Below are 24,590 nucleotides of genomic sequence, written 5' to 3'. Positions count from 1 at the left end.
ATTTGCTTTTTCATCCCCGGTTCAAACACTTTTTCACCATGTATTATGCCGAAGTTGAAACCATCTGGTGCTTTGTTTTGTTGCGAGCCCGGCGAGTGCCAGGACCTTTATCCCCCTCACCCTCCTCCTCGCTGCGACAGCACCGGTGCCTCGCTAATCCAAGCGACAGCCCCGAAAAATCTCCGCCGTCACCCAACAAAGCTACTCAGCGCGTGTTTGCACGCGTGCAGCCCGATGGGTGACAGGAACAGGCAGCACACTCAGTGTCCCCGTGCCCCCAGCCAGCCCACGGGGACGCACAGACCCCGGGCTCGGCAGTGCCAGGCCGTTATTGCCACAGTGCAAATTCCTGACTCATTTTTAGGACCGGCTGTTAGCAAAGGCATCCTGATTTTATTTTTTCCCCCTTTTTCCCACAGGAGGAAAGCATGTTTCTAGCAGCCACGGAGCCCCACCAGACACAGACCCCGCCAGCCTATTTTTGGGGCCCCCTTCCAGCAAGCAGCTGCATTTGAGGATGGCGTTTGCAGCGAGCGCCTTCCGAGCGAGCTTGGCGGAAGGAAACCTCCGCTCGCCCGTGCCATCACGTGTGACACACGCCACAAAAAAAAGGGGCACGTGGGAAAATCTGGGACTGCTGGACATGAGCTGCCTCCCACGGCCGGGCCGGATCCAGCACCACGGCTGAGCTCGGGGGCTGGCACGGAGCCACCCGAAAACGGGGTCAGCAGCCACGGGCGCTTGCGCAGGTGGTGGGCGACCGCTCTGCGAGGCCGTGGGCACCCGGTCTCTGCAGAAACACCCTCCCGGCACGGCTCTTGCTGCCCTGTCACGCTTTCCTTCCCATTTCCCCTGTACAATGGGGTGCTTTGTTCTGCCGGGGCCAGGAAAGGTCCGGCCGCGGCCCGGGGAGCTGGGGGGGAGCCGAAAGTGGCTCCTGCCTTCTGGGGGTCTCCTCCTGCCGTGCCATGCTGGGCGAGACACCCTTTGCCCCAACCTCATGGCAGGCCAGGGGAAAGAAGGGCCTTAAAATAGAAAAAAAAATAGCAAAAAAAGCTATGAAACCATCCAAAAAAATAAACAAAGGTGGCGTTTAGGAAAAGGTGCCGTAAGAAAAATCAGCCGGAAACCTCCCCGTCTCGCAGCTGGTGCGGAGAGAAGTTTGGAATGAAATAAGCCCAAACTTGTTTTTGTTTTTTTTTTTTCATAAAACAATGGCGGGCCATGCTAAGTTCCAGCGGTGTCGCGCCTCCTCGGCCGCGGCTCATTGCTGCCATCGCACGTCCAGCCCCCGCTGTACAAGTCATATTTCCGCCACTGCTGCTCGGGCCTGATCCTGCACACCCTTTCGGTTGCAGGATTTTTCCCTCTGGCCCAGGAAACCCTCATATTTGCTACATTTGCTGTACCAGCTCCTTATTGCAAGAAGTATTTGTGCGGCTGCTCCATCCTGGTATTGCCGAAGCATCTGCCATAACTCCATGCCGATCGTCTCTGGCTCTCGCTGCTGAATAAAGCCCCTGCAGGCAGCGTTGGCCGCACCCTGCCCATCCCTGTGGGTGATCTCTCCCATCGTCTTCGTGGCAACACACTGCCATGTGCCCCAGCTGCAGCCCCGGCACCCACCGGGAACGGGGAAAAATTGGGGGTCGAAGGAAAAAGGTCTCGTGTGTAAAACCAGCCGGATCTGCTGGTCACTTTCTGTGGCCCTGTGGCACAGGAAGAGCAGCTTGCGGCTGGCTTGTGCCACCTGATTGCAACATCTGCTGATGGGGAACGTGCACCCGCCTGCCCACGGTCCCGGTGGCCCCGGTTTGACCAGACCTGTTTGTCTCTGGATTTGCATTCGGGGTTTGGGGCAGGCTGCGGACGCATAAACCACACCGATTCACGTAGCCGCAGATAAGCGCCCTGCTGAGCCCCCACCTCAGATCCCCACCATGGGTGCTGGGTGCTGGAGGGATGCAGGGCCACCTGCCCAGCTCCTGCCTTGTCTCAGCAGCTTGTCCCACCATCACGTCCCACCTTGCCTGGCCCTGGAGCTCGGCTAAAATCACAGGAGCAGTCTGCTGTGCGCTGTGAACTCAGGGGAAGCGGCAGAGGTCTTGCTTTGGAGGGCAGGTGAAATAAGAGCAGCTTGAAACGGCAGCATGGGCTGGCTGCTCCTCTGCAGAGAGGGTTTGCTCCCGGCCCTCCCGCAGCGTATTTAACGAAGCCCTCTCGGTTGCAGGCCCCATCGGCAGGCACAGCGAGGCAGGCGATGGCCCAGCTGTGTGCGCCCGCATCCAGGCAGCGCATCCTCCCGCGCCTGGCGAAGTGTCACGGGGAGTACCGGTGAAATGGGGACATTTCTGGTGGGAACTTTCAGCCTGAAAAGTTCGGGCTGACTCAGCCTGACAGAGCTGCAGGCGGGAGCTGCAGCCGAGAGGGGAACCAGCAGCAGGTCTCTGCCCTTCCAGTGAAGCCAAGGGACAACCTCTGCTGGGGGAGAACCCGGCTGAGACACCAGCTTTGGTCTGAAAGCTTTTTTTCTTTTTTTTTTTTTTTTTAACCTGGAAGCTTCCCCTGTGCGCTCACGGCAATCAGCCCACGGCAAGGCTGATTTTCCCGGCGTGTCACCTTGCTGCCAGCCCCGCGGTCTCCCTGGCCCGGCCCTCGGGGACAGGGGGCTGCCGCCCCGCTGGGTTCCCCCCCCCCCGCCCCAGCCCCCGGGAGGGCCGCGGCCGCATGCGGGGCAGTTCTGCCGCACCCCAGGAGCACCGCCGAAGCGGCCGGGGAGCCGGTGCCCCGCCGGGCCGCCCCGCACCCGCCGCCCCGGGAGCGCGCAGCCGGGCTCGGCCCCGCCGGCACCCGCGGCCCGGGTAGGGCGCGGCGGCACCACGTGGGCGGCGGCGGCCCCGCCCTCGAGGCTCAAAGGGGCGGTGAGGGGCGTGGCTTGTCACCGGGGGGGCGTGGCCTGCTGGCAGGAGGGCGGTGGCGAGCGGCGAGCCGTGCTTGACGTGGGCGGAGTCTGGCAGCGTGGGTGGGACCGTGCGTGGCGTGGGGCGGGGCCTGGCGGCGTGGGCGGAGCTTGGCGGCGCCGGGGGGCGCGCGCAGTCAGCGGGAGGATGCGGCGGCGCGGGGAGCGGGGCGGCGGCGGCGGCGACGGCGACGGCGACAGCGGGCGGGCGGAGGGCAGGGCCGGCGCGGCCCCGCGGGAGCGGTGAGTACCCGCCGCGGTGCGGGCCGCCTGGGCTGCCGGGCCGGCCTGAGGGCGCTGCCGGGCGCCCGGCTGCCACCGGGGCCGGGCAGCGCCGCGCCGCGCTCCCCGCGACCGTGTCCCCGTCCCCGTGCGGTGTTTCTCCGCCCGGTCCCTCTGTTTCCTACCGCGGCCATGCTCCGTCCCCCGGCCATGCTCCGTCCCCCGGCCGTGTCCCCTGTGACCACGCGCCACCGCTGTGTCCCCTGTGCCGTAGGTCCGTCCCCGTGCCGTGGCCGTGCTGCCCCGCCGAGACCGTCATCCCGTGCTGTGGCCGTGCCCCTCTGTCCCCGCGCCATGGCCTCGTCACCTTGCTGGGGCCATGACCCCATGTGTGTCCCTCTGGCCATGGCTGTGCCACGCTGCCATGGCCGTGATCCTGTACCACGGCCATGCCCCCCTCCCCCCCCCATCATGATGCCCTGCTGTGGCTGTGTCCCCATGTCACCTTGCTGTCCCCGTGACGCCATGCGGTGGCCTGTTGCCAGCTGTCAGCAGTGCCCCTTCGTGGGCATGTCCCCCCGCCCCGGTCCGGACCCATCAGTTCTCACCTGCGGCAGGTATTGTGCAAGGGCGGGTGTGGGTGCTCGTCCCTGCGCTTGCACATTAGGTGTAGACCAAGAGCAGCACCCAACAACTGCGGCGACTGCGAGGGCATTGCTGGCCCGTTGCTGCCGGCGACTGCGAGGGCATTGCTGGCCCGTTGCTGCCAGCGTACAGCGGGACTGCTCAGACCAAAGTCTCAGGGCCGGGACTGGGGTTCGAGGGTCTCTCCGTGGCTCCAGCACAGCTCGTGCCACGCTGCACCCTCCCGGGAAGGGTGCTTGTGCCCAGGGGACCATGCCACCTTGCCCTGGCCGCCCCCCTTTGCAACCCTTTCTCACCATCATGCAGCACTCCCCCGGGCAGGCAAGGGACTAAATCCGCTTGTGCAGGAGTGACCGTGACCCTGGGCAGGCGCTGGCAGGGAGCGAGCCGTGCTTGGACGCCTGTCAGATACCTCTGCCCTAAATCCCCCGTGCTCGGCCTAGTTTCCCCATCGCCCAGCGCCGTCAGCCCACAAGAGACGTTAATGCTGGGCAATCTGCAGCTCTTGGCTTTCCTGCCCCTCGCAGAGGCTGGGGCTGGGGCTGGCCGGCGGCTCGCTGCAGAGGGCACGGCCCGGGGTGGCTGGATGTGTCCCCCAGCCCTTCGGGGCAGGACACTGTCGGAGGTGGTCACGCTCCCCACCCTGTGCTGGTGGCACTGGGGGGACATCGCTCTGGGGACTGGTTTCTCCTGCGGTGCTGCTGTGGGCTCCCCGAGCCCCTTTCCCAGCTTTCCTCCTTGTCCCTGGAGAATTGCAGCGGCTCTCGGTGCCAGGCTCGGGGACACCTCCGTGACCATGTCTCAGCAGGCATGGATCAGGGTGTTGCCACAGAGTATCGGGCGCTCCTTATTGCCGGTTTGGCTTGCAGCTCCCGCCCTGGCACATGCCCTGCCCTTCCTGCCTGCCAGCATCCCGTGGGAGGCTGCGGGGAGCCAGATCGTGGCCTCTCATGACACTGTGTCACGGTGGGGCTGCTCCGACACCTCAGCTCCATCCCAAAAGCCAAACACAACCCCGGTGTGGGGAACCAGTTCCCGGTCCCGAGGGGACACAAACGGCAGCCTCAGGCCCTTCCGGGGGAAAAGCCGCTGTATCCAACCGTCACAACTGGGGTTGGGAACGGGGACCCCGCTCCGCTGTGCCCCAAAGCCCCCGGGGCGGGAGGGGATGTGCTAACAAGGTGCCTTCTTTGCAGGGGCCGGCTGGCCTGGCGGCCCCGGCTGCGCACCTTCCTCCTGGACCTGCTCCTCATCTACATCTCCGTGCCCTTCCTCATCCGCCTCTTCCCCGTCCTGCTCACCAAATTCGTCTTCCTGAACTTCCGTGAGTGCCCCGGGGCTGTCCCAACTGGGAGAGCCCCCCCCCAGGATTTCAGCAGGCAGGGGGCTGGGGGGGGGTGTGTGTGTCCCCAAAACGCGGGTGGGGCCGCACCCAGCATCTGGGTGGCATCAGGACAGCACCCGTCCAACCCCCCCCCCGTTTGCTGTGGGTTTGCAGAGGAGGCACGGAGGGACCTTTCCCGTTGGTGCCTCGTGTTTTGCAAGCTGTAATAACACGGCGCTGCCGACCCTGTTTACTGCCTAAAGTTGCAACACGTCTGGGCACGCACAGCATCGACGGGGCTAGAAATTTGTGTGGCAGAGGGCTGCGCTCGCCTACCCGCTCCCTGAGCCAGATGTAGCACAATCCTTGACTTCCAGGCAAATTATTTAAAAAAAAAATAACATGTTGCTTTGGAAAATGTGCAAAAGCAGTTGGGTATGAGGGTTTCTGGGTTGCCCATGTCATGGCTGTGATTTCTCCATCAGTGGCCTTCCCCTTCTTTGTGGACCTTCGGCATCCGGAGCTGCTGCTGAACAACACCATCAGCCTGTACCTCGCCACCGAGCCGGGCGTCACAGTTGGCATCTGGTGAGCGGGGCAGCCCCGGCATCCCGGGTGGGCAAAAGCCGCGTGGCTACGCCAGCGTCCTGGCTAAACCGGGTGGAGCCTTCCCGGGGTAACCCCGCTCTGGCACCGCAGGCACACGGTGCCGGGCAGCAGAGGGGCCGAGGCGCGGGGCAAGGACCAGCGCTGGTACGAGGAGGCGCTTGCCGACGCTCACCCCGTGATCATCTACCTGCACGGCAACGGGGGGACCAGGTCAGCACCCGTGAGCGCTGCCGCGGGGCCGGGACCGCGTGCCTGCCTCTCCCGGGGAGGGCGGGTGCGGCGGCCGTTCTCGGGCAGCGTCTCTGCGTGGGGTGAGAACTGGCAAACTCGGTGCAGCAGCCAGCGGTGCTGCGGGGCTGGGGATGCTGCAGCGGTTTCTGAGCCTGTGGGAGGAGGAAAATCCCTTTGAGTTAAAGGGAAATGTGAAAACCCACCCACCCCAGGGCACCCAGCTCTCCCCTCCTGGGAAAAGGTCACCCTGGTCCCGTGCCTGAACCGGCGCTGGAGGGGAGGGTCCCTTGAGGGTCGCTCCCCGAGCTCTGACATCCCTTTCCCCATCAGGGCTGCAAGCCACCGTGTCCAGTTCTTGAAGGTAGGTGGTCCCCTGCGGTGGGACCGGGACCTGCCGGGGGGCTAAGGCTCACGCTGGCTCCGGGACCCAAGAGGGACCCTGGGCAGAGTGAACCCGGCGATGGTGGGGGGTCCTGGGGCGCGTCCCCCTCCCAGGACATGACACGGTGCTGCTCCTCTGACAGACGATGGGGGCTGCTGACTTCCACATCCTGGCTCTCGACTACAGAGGTAAAGTCATTCCCTGGCCTCTCACTGAGTGACCCCCCTGGGGCTGGTGTCCCACGCCGGGTCGTGACACCCAGCCGTGTCCCCCGCAGGCTACGGGGACTCCAGCGGGCACCCCACGGAGAGCGGCTTCACCACGGACGTCCTGGCACTCTACGACTGGGCCAAAGCACGGAGTGGGAACAGCAGCATCCTCTTCTGGGGACACTCCTTGGGGACAGGGTAGGTGCAGGGCCAGGTGACGGGCAGGGGGATGCCCCATGGGTGCCGGTCCCCGGGCTGTGACTGCTGCCAGAGCAGTGCCACCCGGGGATGGACCAAGGGGCTGGAGCAGCTCCTCGGTGGAGGCACCTGCAAAGCAAGGGGGGTGTCTGAGGATGCCGTGCATCCCCCTGGGGTGTCACGGCTGCCCCCCCCCACCTCCACCTCTCTTCTCACAGGATTGCCACGAACGCGGCAAGAAAACTGCAGGAGGAGCGAGGTAAGGGCCAGCGTGGCTGGGGTGGCCCCGTGCAGCGTCCCCCTGGGGCTCTGCACACCCCTGGACAGATTTCGGGGGTTGCTGGGGAGCCCCATTGCTCTCTGCTCAAGCATCAGGCTCGGCCCCTGCGGCGGGGACAAGTGGCTGTCCCCGTCCTTCTTAGCGGGATGGGGACATCTTGGCCACATGGCTGCTGCCTGGGACAGGAGCGTGGCAGCAGAACGGGGGGACATCCCCCCTGCAGCCATGCCTGCTCTCGCCCCGCTCTGCCCTCAGGGGTCCAGGTTGATGCTGTCGTCCTGGAGTCACCCTACACCAACATCCGTGAGGCGGCCGCCCACATCCCCATCACCAAGGTGAGCCCAGGGGCTCTGCCCGCAGGGTCCCCAGCGGTGACGGGTGGGGGGCTCTGCCCGGGGCTCCCCCCCGGCAGGGGAAGGGTGCAGCAATCAAAGCCACGACTTAGCACTCCCCCCCCCAAAACTCTCTCCCTGGCAGATCTACCGCCAGTTCCCGGGTTTCGAGTACCTCATCCTGGACTCGCTAGCTCTGGGCGACATGTTCTTCCGCAGCAACGAGAAGTGAGTGCCCGGAGGGATGGGGCGCAGCCGTCCCCTCGGGGCTGGCTGGACATGTCACACCATGCAATCCCTGCACTCTTATTTGTGTTTGCCCAGCTTACTCATGCTTTAGAAGTGGCTTTTTATTTACATAATTTCAGATATCAATATTACTATTGAGCAAAGTCCACAAGCCAACATCCTTTTTTTGAGCACTACGTGCTCGAGTCCCACCCGCGTGGCAGCATACACAGGCTGTGACAGCAGGGTCCTTCCCCCTCCGTGTTTGTGGGTGCCTTTGCTAAAAACCACCTGGTTCGGGGGTGTTTCTGAAGCCTGAGCACCCTGTGGCAGCGGTGTAAGGTTATTAGGGTGCTTGGTGCTGCCGTGCTGGGGCGAGCAGCGCGGGCATCACCCTGGGGCAGTACGCTGCCCTTAGCCACCGCCGGGCTGCGACGGCTCTGAAAGGCTGGGCCTGGGGGGTCAGGGTTGCTGTGGGGGTTTTAGCAGCACCCAGGGAGGGTCCCGTGGGTCCATCGGCTCCGGGGTGACTCCTCGGCGCTGTGCTTGCTGCCCACAGCGTGAAGGTGCTGGCCTGCCCGCTCCTCATCCTGCACGCAGAAGATGATGCTGTGGTGCCTCCACACCTGGGCCGCAAGGTGAGGACCACCATCGCCTCCACATGGGCTTTAACGGGGGTGGGTGCTGGTGGAGCCTGGTTTTGGGGGGCTGAACAGGAGGGAGAAGGGGTGGCCAGCCCTAGGGTGCTGGGAAGTGGTTTGGGGTCCCCTGTGCATGCTGCTAACCGCGCTCTCACCCCATGGCAGCTCTTTGAAACTGCACACAGCGCCTACAAGGACAAAACCAAGGTGAAGTTCATTTCCTTTCCCGAAAAGCTGCACCTGGGCCACGACTACATCTCGTTCAACCCGGAGCTGCCTGCCCTGGTGAAGTAAGTGCTGCTCTGCAGAAATGGAGGGGCACAGAAGGAGCCTTGGCCTCTTCTTCCATGGGTGCATCCTCCCCCTGCCGCAGCCATGCAGGTGCCTTCCCCCTTTGCTCCTTCCCCTCCCGATGGTGCTTGCTGGCATCAGTTTCTGAGCTCCAGTCGCTCCTCACGGCCCTGAGCCTGTCCTCGGCCCGGGTGTCATGGGAAGGTGGCCCTGGGGGCAGCCCCCAGCTCCTCTTTGCCCTGGGTGCAGGGATGCAGCTTTGCTCTAAGCCCAGCTCAGACCCACATCCCGGGATCAAAAATCAGGATCTCAAGCAGCACAAGACAGTCAGTGATACAGTGTAAGATTTATTGCATCTTCTTACAGAGACTTCTTGAACATTAAGTGATGCCAGCTGCTGCACGCAGCGACCACAAGCACTCCCTCAAACCCACACCAGGAACCCCTGCGTTGCACTGAACTTACTGCTGTACGTAATAAAAAACTACTGAGAAACTTTCTAATTCACCCACTGCCTCGAGGATGCTGCAGGTTACTCGGGGGATGAGATCCTGCTGTGATCTGGGGGCTGCTCCGGGACAAGACCGTGCAAGCGGGGGCCAGGAGCATCCTACGGGGCAGCGGTGGGGGTACACGGGCCCGATTGCAAACACCCCTTAACCCCCCCGGCACTGATGCCTCAGGAGTGGCAAAAGCTGCACCCCAAGTCCTGCTTCAGCATCGCCTGCAAGGGCTCAGACAGCTGTGGCCAGCTGTGCTACCCACCCTGTCCTGCTCTGAGCCCCAGCAGCTCGCCCCCTGTGCCCTCTTTCTGCGTTAGCGTCGGTGCAAGTGAGCCCAGTCCCTAATTTTAGGCTTCAGCAAACAGCCCCTTGGACTCCAATGGCACTTTTATTTTTAGCACCTATGCAAGCAACAGGGTGACGTGGTTTCGCTTTCCGCACGACACTTAGGTTATAAAAATTCCCCCCCCTTCCCCATCCGTAGGAAAGCCAGCAGCAGCAACATAGAGACTAGACAGCAGAGACAATTTTACGACACGCGCGCTCACGTCCCCCGGCTCCGGCCGACAGCAGCTCCATGCCCCTACACCGCTGCGCCGTTGGGGGTCTTGTCCTCGGCCGCGTCCCGGGGCTCGTTGGGCGGCGGGATCTTCAGGTCGGAGGGCTCCACGTGCCAGATATCCCGGGCGTACTCCTTGATGGTGCGGTCGCTGGAGAACTTGCCAGCCGCCGCGATGTTCCTGATGACCATCTTGGTCCATGCCTTGGAGTTCTGCAAGGAGAGCGGTGGGACGGTGCGGCCGGAGGCTTGCGCGCATGTCCCTTGCGTCATGTTGGCCCTGAGACCGGCTTTCAACCAGGGACCCCCTGCAGCAGCACAGCCAGGAGCCTCCTCACCAGGAACCCATCTACGTGCTCAGCCCCACCAGACCCCTTCTCCAGGATGGGAGGTTGTGCCCCCATCACAGCTCCCCCGCCTCGCCCCCGGGCTGGCACTCACCAGGTACAGCTCGCTGACCCTCTCCTGGCATTTGACGTAAGCCTCGTAGTCTGCAAAAACTTTAAACCTGTAGCAGCGAAGAAAGGGGGAGTCAGCGACGGCAGAAATACACGGGTGGGAGTACGGCAGTGGCCGGTGCCTGCAGCGCATGAGGCTTGGGCTGCCAGATCTGGGGCTTCCTCAAACACGAACGCTTCAGAGAAATTTGGCCTCCCCAAGCCCTGTTTGTACAGAGCCCTGCAAGCCCGCGGGCGCTGCGGCACGGGCTGGACGAGTGGCCCGGGAGGGGACACCCTGCGTCAGCTCACCGCGAAAACACTTCCCCGGTGCAAACACCCACGGCTCTCGGCTGCGTAGTGCTCCGGCCAGGAAAGCCCTTGAGATACCTAAAAGCATCTATCATCTGGCAGGAGCTGTGCACCCAAACGCAGCTTGGCCTTAATGTACCCCAGGCTTTAATGCGGCAAGCGTGAAGCGCTGTACGTGGAGAGCCTTTTGTAGCCCCAGAGCATCAATTGCTCGTCCGCGTGCACAACATCAGGGCCAGAAAATGGGACCTTGTCAGCCAGAGGGTGGGTGGTTGGTGCAGGGGGCTGCTCTGCAACGGGAACCAGGAGTTTGGTGGAGACACCCAACCCAGGGGATGGATGGCATCCCAGGTCTCACCGGTCATGGTAGAAGAGCATGTTGACCACGTCTTTGAAAAGATCAGGCTCCTTTGGGGAGAAGAAGCCACTCTTAATCTGGTCAATGACTTGCTTCAACTCGGGGAGCCGGTCATAGTACTCTTGGGCGTTGTACCTGGCAGGGAAAGGTTGATATGAGATGGTGCTGCTCCAGCTGCCCGCGGTGGCACCCCTGCGGCGTCCCCAGCCCTCACCCTTCCCTGTCCAGCTTCGTGACGTCCTCCACCCTCATGCCAAAAATGAACAGGTTTTCCTCTCCAGCCTCCTCGGCCATTTCCACGTTGGCTCCGTCCATGGTGCCGATGGTCAGAGCCCCGTTCAGCATGAACTTCATGTTCCCCGTACCCGACGCCTCAGTGCCTGCCGTGGAGATCTGCTCCGACAGGTCGGTAGCAGGGATCACTGCCAACAAAACACATGGACACAAGGGGCTCACGGTGACCAGCTTTGGGTTTGTATCGTGCCGAAGGACGTTAAGATCTGCTATTTCGCAGTGATGGAGCCATGGGCTGGTGGGCATCCCCTCCCCACAGCATGCCCCACGTGGTCTACCTTTCTCTGCCAGCGAGACCCTGTAGTTCTCCAGGAAGATGACCTTCAGCTTGCTCCCCACAACGGGGTCATTGTTCACCACCTGAGCCACAGCGTTAATGAGCTTGATGATCATTTTAGCCATGTGATATCCTGGGGCAGCCTAGTAGAAAAGCCACAGGTGAGCCCGGAGGGCTGGTGCCAGGGCCAGGCGAGGAGCAGCCAGCTCCCACCTGCCCAGGGAAGCACCCGCTCAGCCCTGCTCCCATCCCTCATCCAACCCATGTGTTGTGCCACCAAGTTTTTGGGGGCTTGCATGACCATAGACAGCAGAACCTTGCTTGGGTTGAAGCCAACTTCAACCCAGGGCTTCCGGGACACAACCCCATGAGAACATCTGCACCCCAATCCCCTAGGGCATTCTCAAGGACTTCCTCCAAAATGCCCAAAACTCCTGCCCCAACTTACCTTGCCCCCAATGATCACTGTCCTCGGCACAAACAGCTTCGCAGGATCCCTCCTGATGCCTGGAGAAGACAGCGGTGCGGTGTCACCCTCTGTTTTAGCTGCAGCCCCGGGGGATAGGGATGCTCGCGCACCCCCAGGGCAGCCCGTCCCCTCGGGGCGCGTGGTGGCTTACGGTTGTACATGGTGATGATGTGCAGGCAGTTCATCAGCTGCCGCTTGTACTCGTGGATCCTCTTCACGTGCACGTCGAACATGGAGGAAGGGTTGATCTTCACTTTGTACTCCTTCTCCAGGTACAGCGCAAACTTCACCTTGTTCTCCTGGGTGAGGGCAGGGAGCACGTCAGCCCCCAGCCTGCGCTCCCCCTGCCTGCGTCCCCCCCCGCCCGCCCGCGCCCCTCACCTGCTTCACTTTGGCAACCTCCCGGATGAAGAGGTCGTCGTCCACAAACTCGTGCAGCTTTGTCAGCTGGCTCAGGTCCCGCACGTAGTCCTCTCCTATTTTCTGCAACAGGAACGCAGGCACGCGCTGACCGCGGGACGGGGGCGGCCGCCTTCATCGGGCACGCTGCTCCCGCCCGGCAAAGCCAGCGGCGCTTGGAAAGCGGGAGCAGGGGACTCGGGTGAGATGCAAACAGAGCTTGACCATTTAGAAGATGTAAATGGCTGAGGTCGGAGCGGTGTCCCCGGGGGCAGCGTCCCTGGGGTGGGGAAGTGTCAGGGGCCAGCGCGCTCCCCCCATGCTGTTACCTCCGCGATGAGCTCCGCCAGCCCCGGGTTGCAGAGCAGGAGCCAGCGCCGTGGGGTGATGCCGTTGGTCTTGTTCTGAAACTTCTCCGGCTCCAGCACTGCAAAGTCCTTGAAGCTACGAGGAGGGGACAGCTTCAGGCTCACCCACCTGGCACCACCGCCATTGCCAAGCCGAGGGTGATCCACCACCGCCTCCCTCCCCGCGCTTACACTTCAGTCTTGACTATTTCGGAGTGGATCTTCGCCACGCCGTTGACGGCGTGGGAGCCGACGATGCAGAGATGGGCCATGTTGATCCTCTTGGTGCCTCCCTCCTCTATCAGGGACATCCTCCGCAGCCGGTCCACATCGTTAGGGAAGAGGGATGCGATGTGCTGCCGGTGGAGGCCGGAGAGGTGAGGAAGGCGTTTAGGGATGTCCCACCCGATGGCTCCCGAGGAGGGGGCCACAACAATGTCTCCAATGCATTTGACACCAGCCAGAGCGGTGGCTTTCACTCCAGAGTGATGGTGCAAACCCCCTCCAAAGGGTGCCCTTCCCCAGCACGGACGTCCCTGGACAGAAGGACCCCCCCCAGAGAGGGGGGCTTGTGGGCACGTGCTTGGCCAGCGGGGCTGTTTCGGCAAAAGCCTCATGCTGCCAGACCAGGAGGCCAAGCCACCATCTCCTTTGTACCCCAACCTCATCCTTCTCCAGGATGAATTTAGGGAGCAAAGAAATGCCAACAGGCAAGTCCCTGGAGCAACGGGTGAAGTCTTTAAAATAGCCACTAACTGCGGGACAGCAACAGACTGGTGGGCAGGGCTTTCCTATACACCGAGCTCCCAAAAGAGCAGCCAGAACCACCCGGCCACACACCCAACATCATCGGTTTGTGCATCCCCCTAATCCCACCAGCACAACGCGTGCCGTCCCCGTCCCCCTCTCCGAGAGGGCTCCTGTGCTGCCCCAAGGCACTTACATCCAGGTGCCTCTGGTTGATCTCGTAGATGATCTGCAGGTGTCTGGGGAGCAGCTTCTCCACCAGGTCCACCGGCCAGCGCTCCAGGGCTTCGGGGAGCACCGTGTGGTTGGTGTAGGCGAAGGTCTGCTTGGTGATATCCCAGGCCTGCCGGGGGGAGAGCTGGTGCTGAGCACCGAGGATGGAGGCAGCCCCGGGGTGGGTGCCAGCACCCACGCGTGGTCCTCCCACAGCGGCCAGCAGCACCGCCGAGCCAGCTCCTCCAAGTCCACACTGGTTAAACCCAACCTGGCTGCTCCACATCGCTCCCCAGGCCACCAGCAGCTACAAAACTGGTTCCCCCGCTCCTCCGCCACGGGTGGGTGCAAGCGGAGGGGACCCAGGGGCCAGGTCGGGTCTCCTTACCTTGTTCCACGGCAGCTTCTCGATATCCACGAAAATCCTCATCAGCTCAGGGATGGCCATGGCGGGGTGTGTGTCATTCAGCTGGATGGCAACCTGCGGGGAGAGCGGGGTGGCACATGGGGACCCGTGCGGGACGCGTGGGCATCCCGCTGCCCAAGTCAGCTGGGCGCAGGCACCCACGGAGGGTCCACAAAACCTCTCCAGCCCTGGGAGTGCATCTGGGAGGCATTGAAACGGGCTCCAAGGCACACGTCAGAGCAACCCTGGCTCGTACCTGGTCGGGGAAGGAATCAAACACAGTTCGGACACTGTCCGTGCTCCCGAATTTGGACGCTTTGAAGCGGCGTATGATGTCCTGGAGGGTGGCAGCCACAACGAAGTACTCCTGCTTCAGCCGCAGCTCCTTCCCCTCGAAGAACTGCGAGCAGAGGAGCAGGGTGCTGCAGGACTGCACCGCGCTGCCCAGGCGCGCCTGCGCTGGAGGAGCTGCGCCTTCCCGGGGCTCCCTGCCGTGCGGCGACCCGCGCCGGCACACATCCACGGCACGGCACAGCACAAGACCCCGGCGCTTCCCCCAGCGCCTGTGTCGGCAGCATCTCTAACCCCAACATCTTCTCGCTTTCCAGATTTCAGCACGGGGGTTTGAAATGCACTGGGACAAACAGAGGTTAAATGCCCCCCGAGCGCTGTCGAAACCTGTTCTCCCTGGTTTGAAAGTTTCGGCTGCGAGGAAAGGTACCGGGGCAATGGGAAGGGAAGCCACAGGGGCTGTAACACCTAGCAGCTATTTCAAAGACAAGAATTAAAACCACCGTTCACGCAGCACAAAGCATCGACCCACTGGTCTGCAAGGGAGGATCTGCAGGAGGCAACCTCAACCGCCGGAGCTGCCGTGGCCCCAGCTCTCCTCGCCAGCTGGGAAGGCTGGGGTAGGATTATACAGGAAAAAAACCCCATCAGGGCCTGCCCAAAACAGGCTGCAGAGCAAGCAGAGCCGCTCTTTGCCTTCTTCCCCCATCCTGCAGCTCGTTTTGTGCCCGGGGAAGGGCTGCACATCCCATCGCTGGCCTCCGAGCCAGCCAGCGCGCAGCACAGAGAGAAGCACAACCCGCAGCAAGAGGTTGGGATGCCAAGGGCAATTTGAGGCATAATCTCCGGTCCTGGGCTGCAAGGGACAGGCAGGAAAATGCCAGCAGTGTTCACCAGTTTGCCCTCATATTACATTTCGAGACCCAAGGAACATTTCTGCAGCAGGACGTGCTCATCCCCACTCCCCCCCCTTTACCGCGCTGAGCACAGATTTGCCCGGGAACGGCCTCGTCTCTGCTGCAGCCCCGGGCAGCGCTGGTGAGAGGCAGCAATCCCCATCCGAGTGCTACAGACGGCTTGAAACACAGCTAAAACATCTCTGCAATGTCCTGGCGAGAGGGGCTGCTCTGCAGCCTTTAGCCACCCCTAAACCAGGGACGCCCCTCCATCCCGACTTACGTTGTCGTTGGGGTAGAGGACACGGGATATGTTCTCCGCCAGGTTTCTGTCCAGCACAGCCTGGATGTAGTCTCCGACGTTGACTGGGGAGGAGCAGAGGGGTAAGGTGGGACCCCCCCCGCGCCCCATCCCGCTCAAGCACCCCACCAGCACCCACTTACAGTCCCGCAGGTTGAAGTCGTTGGGTGCCCGAGCCGACCACAGGCGCATGGTGTTGACGGTGTTGTTCATGTACCCGGGCACGGGGGTATCGTAGGGCAGCGCCAGCACCACCTAGGACATCGGCAGGGCAGCCGAAGCTGGGCTGTGCCCCTGGCTGGTGTCCCCACCACGTCCCCCCCTGTCCTGCCGGAGCCCTCCCACCCCCCAGACCCTCCCGCAGGAGGGAGCTCAGGGTCGCAGCCACCTTCACGGGGTTGCATGCATGGGGATGTGCTTGGTACCCCCGGCCCCTGCCCCGGGGACACCGCGGCTCCCCCAGATCTGCCCGGCAGCTGGTGTTTGCCAGAAGCGCTCAGGGGACGGAGAGAGGCTCGCGAGGGTCAGGAGAAGCTTAATTTAAGCCACTGTGCCAGGCCGTGCGTGGCACACAGACCTGCCGGAGGTGCTTTTGGGTATTTCAGAGGTTGGCTGCAGACGTGGAGCAGCAAAACCTGTCCCCGTCCCCACGTCCATCTCCTCCTCAGTTTGTTCCACCACTGCCATTTCCACCCCAGTGAAGCAGCCTCACCAGCACGACCCTCCCTGCCAGGGATGCTGGCAGGGCCCGTGCCCGGGGCGCAGCCAGCCAGCCCCAGCCCCGTAGGCGACAGGACAGGCCGTGCAAGGGGGGTTCCCCGCGCGCTGGCCCCACCAGGCTGCACGGTAGCCCGTACCTGGGTGTCGACCCACTTGGCACCCGTGGCAGCGTGCTCCACCCGGCCGTAGAAGTGCACGGGCAGCATGTACTCGGGACGGGCTTTCTCCCAGGGGTTGCCGTGCCGGAGCCAGTCGTCGGCTTCTTCCACCTGCCGGAGGGAGCGAGAGCGGTGACGGGGCCACCCAGCCCCAGGGACCTCCCCGAGTTGTGCCACATGGAGGATGGCCGGGAAAGGCTCCGGCGGCTCATGGCAAAGGGGATGATGCTTCCGAATCTGTCCACCCTAAACCTGGATTTTGGCACCCGGAGGCAGGGCTCTACCCCCACCACCCTGAACCCTGGGGTCTCCCTGCCGGAGGGGCGATAGATGGGGACGAAAGCAACATTTCTCTTAGCGCACCGCTAACACCGCTGTGCTGCGGCCAAGATGCCGTTAGCCCTCTTAATTGGAGTTTCGATCTCAGCCTGCTAACGAAGCGGGCTCGTTCCCTAGCCCGGCAGGGCTGTTACAGGGGAGAGCCTGGGTTAGACAAAGCCTTTGGCACGAGTGCTGGGCGGCAGGGACGACGCGTGAGGGTCAGAGGAGATAAGCCCCGTTAGGACGCAGCAGCCAGGGAATCGCTAGTTCACAGCACCGAGGAGGAAAGGCCGGCTCCACTTGCCGGCTGTAGATACAGCTTTTTGGAGATGCTCACAGGATCCCTCCGGGTATTCGGAGTTGTCTCCCACCAGGGGTTTTGCAGACACACACCACATTTTCCATTGCATTTCCAAAACAGCCTCTTCCACCCTCTCATGCTTTAAAACCCAGGCATCGAGCAGCACAGCCAGGCTGGGGGGCCGCATCTGGCCTCCCCCGGACTTCCCCACGCCATCCCGGTACCACCTCGACGAAACCATCCCCACCCCGCCAGGAGCAGGGACACCGCTTCTCCATCCTCGCCTGCTCCACGCGACCGCGGAGCGGCTCTCGCGGTGGTGCCGGCCCCGAGCAGGGCACGCTGCGGACGTGGACGAGGGCAGCCTGAAAACTCCCAAGGAGAGCATCCCGCTAGCCCCTGCGAGGAAGCACAGGGCAGCTACGGCTCCGTGCGGGAGGAGAGGTGGAAGCGCTGACCTCTCTGCTCCGGCAGCAGCCCCAGACAGGGGTTCTGCTCCCGGCAGAGATTCGGCTCACGTCCCCGCTACGTGGGCAGGCATCCGCACAAACCCGCCTCGGGAGGAAAGGATCTCACGCTGATGACTCGCAGCTTTCTGCTAATTAGCGGGGCGTGCTGCGAGGAGGATCCGCTCCCTTCCGTGCCGCTGCACCGAGCCACTAAACGGGCTCGACCGGGAACCACGGCACCGGGCTGATCCCCAGCCCCACACGCTGGAGCAAGCCAGGGTGAAGGATCAGCTTCCCCGCCGCAGGGAGGGATGCTTATGTGCTTGCACCGGTTTAAGAAGTTAAACTCGTTCGAGAAAACATCTGACAAGTTTTAAATATCACGGCACCATCTCTGGCTCCAGCAGCCTCCAAGCTAAGGGAGAGCGTCCGTACACCCTGATCTTGGCCTGATTTAAGGGGGAGCCCGGACCTGGGGCTTCGGCTGTGCCGGGGGAAGGCGAGGGCTGCGCACCTCTGTCCGTACCTGCCACCCGTCCCGGATCTTCTGGTTGAAGATGCCGTACTCGTAGCGGATGCCATAGCCGTAGGCTGCCAGCCCCAGCGTCGCCATCGAGTCGAGGAAGCAGGCTGCCAGGGACAGAGGAGAGCACTGAGCTGCACTTCCCCGGGGAGCCAGGAGCCCGGGAGCCAGCGGGTCCTTCTCCCCGTGGAGAGCCGATGGCCGCCAGCAGCCACCTTGCAAAGCCGCGAGCCAGGGACAGCAGCCACCGCTCACTGCCCGGCCACCCAGCACCTCTCGCCCCATGCACGGAAAAGCTGGAGCCATAAAGCCCCCCAGGTTTAGGTACCCCCCCCGCAGTGGATGCAAAGGCTCCAGGGCTGTGCCCCCCTACCCAGGCAACGAGACCGTTTGGGGGGCTCACTCACCAGCAAGCCTGCCGAGACCGCCGTTGCCGAGACCGGCATCCTCCTCGATTTCCTCCAGCTCTTCCATATCCAGCCCGAGCTACAGGCGAGAAGGAGAAGGCAACGGGCTGGAGGTTCTCAGAGCACCCAGCCCCACGGAGGGGACAGTGCTGGCACGCACCCCTGGGTGCTGCCCTGCGCCCACTGCTGCTGTCCCCCCTTGCGCCAGGTGGGGTCCAGGAGGGGTGGAAAAGCACCCGAGCCTGCAAGACCCATCCCTCCAGCTGGGGATTTGCATCCAAAGCAGCCCCTCTCCTCCACGGCCTCTCCACGTTGTGGCAGGGACCAGCTCTGGAGCGTTTAAATCACTCCACCAGCCTTTACAAGGGACATGCAAGTCCCTGACCACGCTGTGGATGAGATCCTGGGGGTGGGGGGCACCCAGCCATAACGAGGGTGCTGCTCTTGTGGTCCCAGACATTTCAGGCACGTCTCCCAGGGCTCATTCCCCTCCCTCCATGCCCCAGCCCCCTGAGGCAGGCACCCGGGTGCCCGTCCCCCTGGCTCCAGGCATCGCCCTTTAACAGAGACGCCCAGAGAAGCAGCCACACCACTTTTACAAGGAAATTTAAAAAGTTTCCAGCCTGGGATGCTGTGGGAGGAAGAGGTTTTGCCTATGCAAAGCTCCTCGGGCAGCTCAGCGGGAAGTAAGACAGTGCCTTGCCAGGGCTGAGCCACCTTCTCCCACGGAAACCTCTTGGTCCGACGTCCCCCGATGTCCCATGGTCACAGTAAGCAGGGACAACCCCGGTCCCACGGCCACCCGCGTGGGAGGGCCGGACCCCGCACTGCTCACGTGTAAGTGGGCAGCACCTTCTCCCAAACCGGCCGGTCAGGGAGCACCAGCACCGGCCGCAGACTCGCCGGTGTTTCACGGCACAGCTCTGAATTTCATCGGCAGCCCTGAATGCCTACGGAAATATCTTCAGTGATTTATATTATGCCAAACATTTTATTTTAGAAACGTTTGGCATTTGTGTCCGGGGTGCTCAGCATATGCAGTAAGGAGGGTTTCCCTCAGAGCTTTACCTGCCATCGCTGCAAAGAGGATGATTTCCAAATAACCCCACACCTTCTGCTTCCCCAGGCTACCACCACGTAGCATCCCAGGCTCTTCCCCTCCACCCTCACCCCCAGCTGAGCTGCCGTCCTCATTGCAAGGTCAACTGATTAAAAAATTTAAAAAAAACCCCTAAAAATAAGTTCCTCTCCTTTGAATGTGTTTGCACGAAAGCTGCTCCTGCTGTTTTGCAATGGCCCCAGCCATGTACGACGGTGCTGGTCATGAGGGGTGCAAGCACAGGGTGGGGGGGAAAGGAGCCACCCAAAAACCTTCGACAACCCGAGTGCCACGTGGTGCCAGCGCCAGGCTGGGGTTGAGTTAGGCCAAGGTTTTCTTCCCCTCTGCCATTGATCGCAGCTATCAATGGCCTCATGCACAGAACCGTGAGTTTCCTTGCAGTTTATGGGCTCGAGCCTCCATCCTGCCGGCGCTCAGCAGCACCGTGCCGCATCCCTCGGCACGCAGCCACCGGGCTGGGCAGCCCCGATCAGGCTGCAAGCACCGGCTGCGGGCCCGGGCCTTTCGAGAGCAGGTCCTGGAGCAGCGTTTATCCACCGAGGCATCGCCTGCGGCTCCGGGAGCAGTTTGCAGCCAGTGTGGTAAAACACCGACATCCCCAGGAGCCGGAGAGCGTGGAGCCCTCCCGGTCCGGGTCCTCACCGACCCCCGGGGATGCTCACCTGGTAAATGGCTTCATCGCAGGCATTCTGCAGCCCCAGGTTAATCATGGTGTTCTGCAGTGTCCGCCCCATGTAAAACTCCAGGGAGAGGTAGTAAATCCTCTGAAAGAGAAAAGGACCCCCTGGTCACGTTCCCCGGGGCCGGAGGAGGCTCCTCTGGACCCCGGAAGCTGCTATCGGGCGTTATCTCGAAGCGAGAGGAAAACCCTGACTCTCAACAGAGCAGGGTGGTTTGCACCAGGAATTTGAGGGCTGGAGCTCCTCGGAGGCGGCTGTGCCCTGCAGCCCCAGCCCTGCTCTCCTGCCACCGCCGTTTCCCAAGCTGGGAAGAGGGTAGCACCGAGGTGGTTTTGTTTGGACAAGCCCCGGCACCCTGTCCGAGAGCAGGGACAGCTCCAGGATGGTCACCCGGAGCATGCCGGCAGCCGCGGCGGTACAAAGTTAAACTTTAAAGAGGAGACGTTTCCTAACGTCACCCCGAGCTGCAAAGCAACCGGAAAACCGAGCGAGCTGCCGGGGCCGGTGCGTGCGGCAGCTGCGGGGACACGGGCTTCCTCTGCCAGCCCCGGGGGGTCGGTCTCAGGAGCACCGCACGCTCTTGCCTCCCCTCTCGCTGACACAACGGGTGCAGGATGCGGCCGGTAACGGCGGAGGCTTGTGTAAGCCGTCCCCCGGCGTCAGCACCGGCAGGTTTTAAGGAAGGATTTAGGCTGGAGGAAGTGGCTGACTTGATAGGTTTCCCCAGGACCTGTGCGGGGTCGGGCTGGGGACGGCGATGGGGTGTGCTGGGCAGGATCAGTTGGGTTTACTGGTTTGGTCCCAGCAGAGCCGGAAGCAGTGACACTGGGCGGATGGCACTCGGCTCGGCTATGCAGGACAGCCCCCGGATTCGAGCCCTGGAAGAGGTTCATCTTTTTTTCTCACTCCTACACAAGGCGGGGGGGTTTGAGCTCTCAGGGCCTGGCCCGGTCCCAGCGAGGCGTTTGCGGGGCCAGCCTCGCAGGGAGGGAATTGGAGCTGACAGGGCCGTCCAGGTGTCAGGAGAGGATTACTGCTTAATCCCCCAGCAGCCAGAGCCCCGCACTCGGTGCGAGCCGGCGCGGATGAGCGGCAGCACAGAAACTCCTGCACAAACCGGATCTTTCATGCTCAAGATCCCCGTGGCGCAGATTAGGCTTGCGCCCGTTTTCAACAAGACCTTGTGGCTGGCTTCGGCTTCGTTTAAGCTCTTCGACTAATCCCCCCTAGAAGGCTCTGCAGCTGCTTTGGGCAGACCGCACCCACGCCAGCGCTGCGGGACAGCAAACGCTGTTCCCATGCCCTGCGCCCAGCTCCCGGCCAAGCTGCGCTCTGTTTGTTTTGCAAAGCAAAGGACAGTGGCCTCGCTTGTTAAAGTCCAGTCCCCGCGCTCGGCAAAGTTTGGGGGAATATCCCTAAACCCCAGAAAAACCGAGCCCCCCGTTCTCTATGCTCTTCTGGAGCGTTCGCGGAGGGAGGGCTGGCACCCCAGGGGTGACGACGGCTGTACAAACCCCCCCTCTCCCAGCCCGGCCGTAACGCAGGACCCACCCTGGGAAAGCCGGGGGGGCTCCCACCACCCTCCACCCCCTGCCCTGCAAGGAGGGGTCCCCCCCCAGCACCCCCTCGCTCCCACCTTGGGGTCCTTCTCGTAGTAGTACTGCTGGGTGCGGATCCAGCGCCCCACGAGGTGGTCGCGCACGGTGTGGGCCAGGGCGAAGTAGTAGTCGCGGGGGGTGGCCACGTTGCGGTCCTTGACCAGGGTGAAGTGGAGGTGCCGGTTGAAGCCCCGCTTCAGCTCGGCCACGCTCTCGGCTCCCACGATCCCGCGGATGCTGATCTGCTTTCGCCGCTCCTGGTCCGACAGCGGCCGCGACATCCCGGCGGGGCTGCGGGGACACGGGGGACACCGCCACGGCGGGGCTGGGCGCCGGCACCGGGTTCCGCCTCCGCCCCGGGGCCGAGCTCGCCGGCTGGGCCGGGGCCCCGGGGAGGGGACGGGGACGGGGACGGGCCGCCGCCGCGGGCCGCCCACTCGTGGGGCGGGAGCGGCACCCGGAGGTGCGGGGGGGGCGGCCCGGGAACCGCACCCGGGGGTGCGCAGAGGGGAGGGGCGGGGGCACCCCGGGGACCGCCACCTCGGGGTGCGCGGAGCCGGGGAGGGGCACGGGTGCCCCCGGGCGCACCTGCACCGGGCGGGGGGGAACGGAACGGAACGGGGCGGGGCGGGGCGGAGCGGAGCGGTCCCGGCCGCCTCCCCCGCGCTTATCCGGGCGGCGGCGGGTGCGCGGCACCGCCCCACGCTGGGCTCCGCCCGCCCGGCCCGCAGGGAAATGCCGCTCTCATGGCCGGGAGGGAGGGTGGCACCATCCCACCCCTGCCCGGCTGCTCCCCTGCAGCCCCCCTCCCCTGCAGCCCCTCTCCCCTGCACCCCATCTTCTGCACGCCCTCCCCTGCAGCCATCTCCCTCCCTCCTCTCCCCTCCTCCTCACTTCTCTCTGCCCGCTCCGCAATCCCTCTGGCAATGGCGTGGGATCTCTGCCGATCGGCTCCCGGCGCTTCCCAGCCGCCTTCCCCTGCCTGCCTGCCCTGCCTGCGGAGCGCTGCCCGGCCCTGCCTCCTGCCTCCGGTTCCTCCCGAGGGCAAGAATAGCTGATCTGAGCGTACAAGGCAACACCTCTTCCTCTTCCTCCAGCCGTGCCTGCGCGGCCTTTCCAGCTTTGCGCGTTCTCCCTGCCCGGTTCCGCAAAGCTAAACCACGCGCGGCCGAAGAGCGAGACAACCCAACCGCTGCCCCGTGGCCTGGCCGGCCCACGCGTGCTCCTGGGGTTAACCCAGCCACCCCGGCTGTCGCCCTGGCCGGGACCGAGCAGCACAAGGCTCCACGCTGAGCCAAGGCCTGGCAACGGGCTGCGGCGGCTCACCGAAGCCTTTGGAGAAGGGGCTGGGTCCTGAACCAGCCCAAACTGCCCACGTGCAATGTGGAAAAGAAGGAATGTGACCCATCTTCCTGATTTTTCACGGGGCAAATTGGAGGATTATTGTCCGGGCGGAAGCTGGGCCACGGTTTCCGTGTCAGTAAATGCCAGGCGCAGAGCAGGCAGGGGCTCGGTGCCCAGAGCAGGTATTTCATGTCCAGGACCTGCCCTCCAACGCAGGCAGCAATTGCAGCCGTGCAAATGGTGCCGTGCAAAGTCCTCCGAGAGCTGCCAAGTGTGGGGCAGAGCCCTGGGTGGCTTTGGGCAGCCTGAGAAGACCTCCGGCCCTGCTCTCTTGGAAGTCGGAGCGGGGACGCAGCTGGCAAGCGGCTCTGCCCTCGCCGCTGGGGCCCGTCCCCGGGCGCTGGGAGTCCTCTGGCCCTGGGGTGTTCCCTCCCCTGTCCGTGACTTATAGGCTGGGTTTTACACGCTGCGGGGAGGATGCAATTTCCCGTATCCCTGGTGTCCTGGGCACGTTCCCTCTCTGGAAGGGACAAGCATTGTTCTGAGACATAAATGCACTTAATGCAATGCATTAGCGGTTTTTCTTTAGCCCTGGACTGGAGCCCATGATGAGCTCAGAGGCCTCGCATTGAAAACTTCTCTTGAAGCACTCTGAGAAAACGCAGAGCGGGCGCTAACGCCCCAACGGCGAGCCCTTCTCAGGCCCCTGGGAGAACCGTCCTTGCCTTGCCTTCAGAAATGGCCCCAGCACCACTCATCCCTTAGCGTGTGCCCCTATTTCTGGAAGAAAGACCCCCCCTCTCCCCCCCCAAGGGATTTTAATGTTGCCAGCACCGTGTCACAACGATGCTGGGCTCTTTCACTTCTTGACATCTCCCGATTTCTATTATTTTATCTCGCTTCCCCACCTGGTCCTTGCCACCAGCTCTTGTCCTGGCAGGCAGGGGCTGGTGGTGGGGTGGCTGTGCTGTGCTGGGTGCAGCGGCTTGTCCCCCCGGGGAGATGCTGCTCTGTATCCAGCCTAGGTAATTCCTCCCTCCCGCCGGATGCCATCCCTCTTTCCTTACATCCTGGCTCCTCGGCACCCAGGACCATCCCTCGGCCCCCCAGACTCCCCTGCTGATGGCCGCAGGCGGAGCGGGGGGCCCCGGGTGGGCCCCGTGTCGCTGTCGAGCTGCCCCCTCCCCTCTCCGCTGTCCCAGCTCAGCACCCACGTTGGGAATGGGGAATCGTCACCGCTCCTCGTGCACACGAAGGGAGGTGGGAGCGTGCCGGGGAAGGGAAAGCGTCAGGAAAAGCCTGTGTGGGATGGGGGGCTGCTGGATTTGGGGTTCATGGCCGTGCCTGGGTTAGCTCCCCGAGAGCCCCACGGGGGTCACATGGGGTTTGCAATGCCCCCTCTCCCTCTGGGGCGTCTCCTGGTCGTGGGGTGGAAAATGCTGCGGTGCTGGGGATGGGGACACGGTGGCATGAGCTCCCCCCGCCCCTCGGTCATCTCACGGTGCTGCCACAGTGCTGGGTTTCAGCTGGCTTCTGTGCCCCCCTCCCTCCCATGAACCGAGTTCTGTCTGTTCTCTGCTGCCGTCTCCCGACAGGGACAGCGCAGGGA

General features: G+C 63.3%; 2 protein-coding genes across 3 annotated transcripts; one reads left to right on the top strand and one right to left on the bottom strand.

Moving 5' to 3' along the window:
* Positions 1–3,097: 3,097 nt before the first annotated feature.
* Positions 3,098–9,062, top strand: ABHD12B (abhydrolase domain containing 12B). The gene is made up of 13 exons (XM_072864824.1): positions 3,098–3,202; positions 5,023–5,150; positions 5,636–5,738; positions 5,850–5,969; positions 6,321–6,351; positions 6,515–6,560; positions 6,650–6,779; positions 6,998–7,038; positions 7,315–7,394; positions 7,537–7,619; positions 8,179–8,257; positions 8,426–8,550; positions 8,918–9,062. The coding sequence occupies exons 1-13, from the start codon at positions 3,108–3,110 to the stop codon at positions 8,937–8,939; spliced, it is 1,083 nt and encodes a 360-aa protein (XP_072720925.1). The 5' UTR covers positions 3,098–3,107; the 3' UTR covers positions 8,940–9,062.
* Positions 8,878–22,684, bottom strand: PYGL (glycogen phosphorylase L). Of its 2 annotated transcripts, none has more exons than XM_072864822.1 (21): positions 22,532–22,684; positions 21,676–21,928; positions 20,022–20,123; positions 18,240–18,318; positions 17,836–17,939; positions 16,218–16,349; positions 15,504–15,615; positions 15,343–15,425; positions 14,129–14,272; positions 13,855–13,947; positions 13,450–13,596; positions 12,699–12,862; positions 12,489–12,603; positions 12,142–12,243; positions 11,912–12,059; positions 11,740–11,798; positions 11,293–11,434; positions 10,935–11,142; positions 10,721–10,855; positions 10,055–10,121; positions 8,878–9,826 (listed from the first exon to the last, which is right to left on the bottom strand). In XM_072864822.1, exons 2-21 carry the CDS (start codon positions 21,916–21,918, stop codon positions 9,638–9,640), a joined length of 2,568 nt encoding a protein of 855 aa, XP_072720923.1. In that variant the 5' UTR covers positions 21,919–21,928; positions 22,532–22,684; the 3' UTR covers positions 8,878–9,637. The 2 variants fall into 2 exon arrangements, with proteins under 2 accessions (XP_072720923.1, XP_072720924.1); XM_072864823.1 differs by lacking the exon at positions 22,532–22,684 and adding an exon at positions 22,226–22,240.
* Positions 22,685–24,590: the final 1,906 nt, after the last annotated feature.

This window comes from Ciconia boyciana, chromosome 6 (assembly GCF_034638445.1).
Source record: "Ciconia boyciana chromosome 6, ASM3463844v1, whole genome shotgun sequence".
NCBI classification, from domain to species: domain Eukaryota; kingdom Metazoa; phylum Chordata; class Aves; order Ciconiiformes; family Ciconiidae; genus Ciconia; species Ciconia boyciana.
This window is presented reverse-complemented; position numbering and strand designations above follow the sequence as displayed.